This window comes from Galeopterus variegatus, unplaced genomic scaffold (genome assembly GCF_000696425.1).
Source record: "Galeopterus variegatus unplaced genomic scaffold, G_variegatus-3.0.2 Scaffold13306, whole genome shotgun sequence".
Taxonomy (NCBI): Eukaryota; Metazoa; Chordata; class Mammalia; order Dermoptera; family Cynocephalidae; genus Galeopterus; species Galeopterus variegatus.
This window is the reverse complement of record NW_007739417.1, coordinates 15-6,013: the sequence shown is the minus strand read 5'-3', so window position 1 is coordinate 6,013 and position 5,999 is coordinate 15. Positions and strand designations below refer to the sequence as shown.

Genomic DNA, 5,999 nt, shown 5'->3' with positions numbered 1-5,999 from the left:
GAATGTCTTTATTCCTTAAATGCTAGAAAAATAGGCTTATATTTCTTCAAAACCATAATCGGAAACTCTCAGGTAGAGCACAAGAACAGTAGTTGTTTTTCCTATTCCTGACTGTTCTAAAGGGGGAGAGTAATGGAATTTCATCAAATATAAAACTGAATATTTTCATCAATTTTTCAGTTTACCCTTTTATCTCTTATATTTATATTTGTATTTATCTCCCTGTATTCACTTCCTAGGTATGTCAGTTATAACCCAGGACAAGAGATATTTGGAGGCAAATGGGAAATTGCATTTTTAATGCACTACTAACCCAGGAAATCTTTAACTGGGATGGGAGCCACACTAACTGATTTTACATTGTTTATTTCCCAATATTCTTGTATTTCTCGTTTAGCTTCATTATCTCTAAACTCACTTTCCTGCTTTTCTTCCCTATGTTCTGCTTCTAAACGTAAAATCACTAATTGTATGGCTTCTGTTCACTCTTGTGAACAGGGCATTTGACATTTATTTTAGCTTATTTGTAAAACAAAATTTACTACCATTGATTGCTAGTGAATTTCGCAACTATGTTGGAGTGCATACACATTTTTTCTATAATTTTCATCATTTTGTTAAACATGGTGTCATTTTGATAGCTTGTCCTTTTTCCCTTTCTTTTTTCTGGGGTACTTTAAGATTTCTACTCCTGTATCTGTAAGGGAGGGTAAACAATTGTTTTAAACTGGCCTGTTTTATGGTGGCCTTTAGAGAATGATTCAGAAAGTTCTCATGGTTGGAGTTTCCTATTGTATGACTTTTTTTTGCCTTCAAAGACCAAATGGGAGTGAAAATGTTTTGACCTCAAGTTAGAAGTTGTGGTGAGGATACAGAGAGGTTTCTATAGATGCATCTCTTCTGGGTCCTTGGTTCAGTGGGATATACACACAGACAGCATTCAGCTGAACTGGGTTGCTGAAGTCTTATCTACTGTTTTTTAGTAGCTGTTTTGACAAGTTCCCTCTTCTTAGCACAAGTCCGAAAGAGGCTGCATTTATCATAGCCTTCTAAAACCTGTTAGCTGCCAGATGGACCAGAGATAGCTATAGAAAAAAATGACATGAGGATCATGAAAATCTGAATACTTTTAACTATATGAAAAACCTTCTGTTCACACATTCTCCAATAACAGCATAATGTGTGCAAGAAATAAGTCAACTAAAGCTGATAAAATCTCTTAGTGTGTATATTCCAGAGACGTAAAAGTAACTTACGATATAAAAATTCCATGTTCATTATTTGTTCTTCCTCCTCCCCCCTCCTTTTTTTTTGGCAATTCAGTTTTACTAAATCTACGTAGCTCAGGGAGGCCTGAGGATTCTGTAACTTCTAAAATTAACATAGAGTTCTGTACCTGCAGCAGGGCTGTGAGCACATGGCACAGTGGTTTGGCTTGTGCTAGAAGCTGTGCAGCTACTCTTTTAAGGTTGTGGTTGGGTAGTATGAAACATTTATGAAATATTTTATATTTTGAACAGGAACTAAAGTCTGATTTCTCTCCTTTATTTGTCAAATTTTCCAACGTATCATAGCATACCAGTGTGAAAAGTTTCCTTGGAAGACATCTACTTAGTCCAAAGAATTTTATACTTTGAATTATAGACTCTCAGCTTTGGAAGGAACCATAAAGATACTTTATTCCAATTACTCAGCTGTTTCTTAAGGATCTCCTCTGTAGCATTCTTACTGAATGATCTTGCAGCCTTAAACTCTTGCATCTTTTGGTTTTGCTTAAACACTTGCTTAAATTCTTTGGTCCTACTTCCCTTATAACTGAGATAAAATCTGTTACCCTGTACCTTCCATTCACTGGTATTATTTCCTTGGGGCCATACAAAATCCATGATGAGGCTTCATATATTTACAAATAATTCTTATTTTTTCATTATATGTTCCTCCCCCTCAACAACCCGCCCCCCAGGTGAAATGTGCAACTTCCTGCTCTCTTGAGTCTTTCTCTCCTGAAGGCACTTTATCCACATCCCATGACAGAACTGAATGTAATATTCAGGGTTTGGGCTAATCAGCACAGAATAGAGCAGTATGAAAATAAAATTCCTAAAAACTATACTTTTAAAGCAGACTAAAATTAGTTAACTTTTTTGGAAGGCACATTCTGTGGCTACTTACTTGTGTTTCTTTTTTTTTTTTTTCCTTTTTGTCTTTTTTCGTGACTGGCAACGGATCGCAACCCTCAGTGTCGCGCCCCTACCGGACCGGGACCGGCAATAGGATCGCAACCCTCGGTGTTGCGCCCGCACCTCGCTCAGCCAGTGAGCGGCCGGTATGTGGGATCCGAACCCTCGGCGGGAGGGCCACCGCGCTCCCAAGCGGCGCACTGTAGCAGTGCACCACCGGGCCGGCCCCTTACTTGTGTTTCTGTATTCTGTTTGCTTAACTTCCTTCTCCTAGGCACCTTTCTTTGGAAAGTTCTTGTTACCAGCATCTCCAACTAGCAACTACAATGGTCTCTTTCAGTCCTTATTTTCCTTAAAGTCTCAGCCATCCTTTAATCATACATTCTTCTTGAAACTCTCATCTTAATTATCAGAGCATTCCATTATACAGCTTTTCCTTATATCTTCCCATCCTTTAGTTAACTTTCTTGTTAAAGTGACATATCACAAGCTCAGTTCTTGGAGTTCTGCTTTTGCCAGCCCTTTACTTTCTCCTTTGGAGAGCTCATCGACTCTGATGGATTCAATTGCTACCTCTATTCAACTACCTCCAGACTGCTCTTGAAAGACAAGTCTTATTATTTATCTCCCTAAACTCCATAATTCGTTATTCCCTCCCTGTCACACAAACTAGCTCCTAGTTTGTTACCCATTTCCTGCTACCTAGTTTCAAAAGTTCTGGAGTCATCTATTTTTTTGTTTTTTTCTCTTCCTTACTCGTATGCAGTCAGTTATCATGAAGTAGTGTTTCTTCTTTGAAAAAATATCTCATAGCTGTCCCTTCTATTTAAACTCTTTTCATCACTTACTCCAAGCACCTCTTAACTAGATTTGCTACCTATGATGTTTCTCTTCTTTAATCTATACCCCGGAAAGCCTTCCATGAGTTTGCTGTGATAGCAAAATTGCCTCCTGCCCCCCTAAAGCTACTGCCTTTACTTTCTTATCCCTAGATGTTCCCTGAGCTCTTATTATATTGTCTATCTAAACGTATCCCTGTATATGTTACAAGCTACTTGACTGCAGGGATGTTGATGTGTATCTTCCACTGATTGCTAGGACAGTGCCTTCCAAACGTTAGGCCCACGACGAGGAGGTACTGGTTTATTAGTTAGGTAGGCTATCACAGAGATACTTGTCGAAGGAAATTATTATGCATTTCTTTAATCAAAATTGTTTTATTTCAGGAAGTATCCAGTCTTTCTTGACAGAACACATGTATCAATTTCTAAAACAAACATTTGGCAGCTGAGGTTTGTGGCTGAGAGGTCTAAAAATGGTGAAACCTCTAAAGAGCAGAAACTCTGCAGACATATGGATTAAAGGGGTTTTGTAATTACACTCTAGGCAATCGCTGGGATATGGTTTGTATTTGGAGGATGGGAATCATAATGAACAGTTGTCATAGGGCCTTTTATTAATCCTCGCTCTTCCGCCTTTTTGTCACACTTCCTTTATTTGCCTTTGCCCTTTACTGAGCCTTCTCTTTTTTTACCCTTCAGTTCTGGCCCTTTCTTTTCTTTAACTTTGTTCTTTCCTTTATCACCTTTCTTGTTTTTAGCATCTTTTCCTTCTTTATCTTGATCCTTCTCTGCATCTCCCTCCCTTTTTTTGCCCTCCTTTCCTTTATCCTCAGAACTCTCCTTCTTCACTTGGGATTCCTGTCTTTGCAGTTCGCCGATCTCACTCTTCTTCACTTGGGGTTCCTGTCCTGGTGGTATTCCAGCCTCACTCATCTTCACTTGGGATTCCTGTCCTGGTGGTATTCCAGCCTCACTCATCTTCACTTGGGGTTCCTGTCCTGGTGGTATTCCAGCCTCACTCATCTTCACTTGGGATTCCTGTCCTGGTGGTATTCCAGCCTCACTCATCTTCACTTGGGGTTCCTGTCCTGGTGGTATTCCAGCCTCACTCATCTTCACTTGGGGTTCCTGTCCTGGTGGTATTCCAGCCTCACTCATCTTCACTTGGGGTTCCTGTCCTGGTGGTATTCCAGCCTCACTCATCTTCACTTGGGGTTCCTGTCCTGGTGGTATTCCAGCCTCACTCATCTTCACTTGGGGTTCCTGTCCTGGTGGTATTCCAGCCTCACTCATCTTCACTTGGGGTTCCTGTCCTGGTGGTATTCCAGCCTCACTCATCTTCACTTGGGGTTCCTGTCCTGGTGGTATTCCAGCCTCACTCATCTTCACTTGGGGTTCCTGTCCTGGTGGTATTCCAGCCTCACTCATCTTCACTTGGGGTTCCTGTCCTGGTGGTATTCCAGCCTCACTCATCTTCACTTGGGGTTCCTGTCCTGGTGGTATTCCAGCCTCACTCATCTTTACTTGGGATTCCTGTCTTTTTGGTATTTCAGTCTCACTTTTCTTTACTTGGGATTCTTGTTTTTTTGGTATTCTGGCCTCACTCATCTTTACTTGGGATTCCTGTCTTTTTGGTATTCCAGTGTCACTCTTCTTTACTTGGGATTCCTGTCTTTTTGGTATTCCAGTGTCACTCTTCTTTACTTGGGATTCCTGTCTTTTTGGTATTCCAGTGTCACTCTTCTTTACTTGGGATTCCTGTCTTTTTGGTATTCCAGTGTCACTCTTCTTTACTTGGGATTCCTGTCTTTTTGGTATTCCAGTGTCACTCTTCTTTACTTGGGATTCCTGTCTTTTTGGTATTCCAGTGTCACTCTTCTTTACTTGGGATTCCTGTCTTTTTGGTATTCCAGTGTCACTCTTCTTTACTTGGGATTCCTGTCTTTTTGGTATTCCAGTGTCACTCTTCTTTACTTGGGATTCCTGTCTTTTTGGTATTCCAGTGTCACTCTTCTTTACTTGGGATTCCTGTCTTTTTGGTATTTCAGTCTCACTCTTCTTTACTTGGGATTCTTGTCTTTTTGGTATTCCAGTGTCACTCTTCTTTACTTGGGATTCCTGTCTTTTTGGTATTTCAGTCTCACTTTTCTTTAGTTGGGATTCTTGTTTTTTTGGTATTCTGGCCTCATTCATCTTTACTTGGGATTCCTGTCTTTTTGGTATTCCAGTGTCACTCTTTATTACTTGGGATTCTTGTCCTGGTGGTATTCCGGCCCCACTCTTTATTACTTGGGATTCTTGTTTTTTTGGTATTCCAGTGTCACTCTTCTTTACTTGGGATTCCTGTCTTTTTGGTATTTCAGTCTCACTTTTCTTTACTTGGGATTCTTGTTTTTTTGGTATTCCAGTGTCACTCTTCTTTACTTGGGATTCCTGTCTTTTTGGTATTCCAGTGTCACTCTTTATTACTTGGGATTCTTGTCCTGGTGGTATTCTGGCCCCACTCTTTATTACTTGGGATTCTTGTCCTTGTGGTATTCCTGCCTCACTCTTCTTCACTTGGGATTCCTGTCTTTTTGATATTCCAACCTCACTCATCTTTACTTGGGATTCTTGTTTTCTTGGCATTCTAGTCTCACTCTTCTTCACTTGTGCTTCCTGTCCCTGTGGTGTGCCCATCTCACTCTTATTTACTTGGGATTCCTGTCTTTTTGGTATTTCAGTCTCACTTTTTTTTACTTGGGATTCTTGTTTTTTTGGTATTCTGGCCTCACTCATCTTTACTTGGGATTCCTGTCCTGGTGGTATTCCTGCCTCACTCATCTTTACTTGGTATTCCTGTCTTTTTGGTATTCCGGCCCCACTCTTCTTTACTTGGGATTCCTGTCCTGGTGGTATTCCGGCCCCACTCTTTATTACTTGGGATTCCTGTCCTTTCAGTATTCTGACCTCACTCATCTTTACTTGGGATTCCTGT

The 5,999-nt window shown here is 40.5% G+C and overlaps 1 protein-coding gene across 1 annotated transcript; it reads right to left on the bottom strand.

Annotated features, from left to right (window-relative positions):
• Positions 1-4,861: 4,861 nt before the first annotated feature.
• Positions 4,862-5,620, bottom strand: LOC103581544 (uncharacterized protein C6orf10-like; the record flags this gene model as incomplete). The annotated part of the gene is made up of 1 exon (XM_008563355.1): positions 4,862-5,620. A coding segment is annotated over exon 1 (759 nt), but the record flags the coding sequence as incomplete, so codon positions are not given.
• Positions 5,621-5,999: the final 379 nt, after the last annotated feature.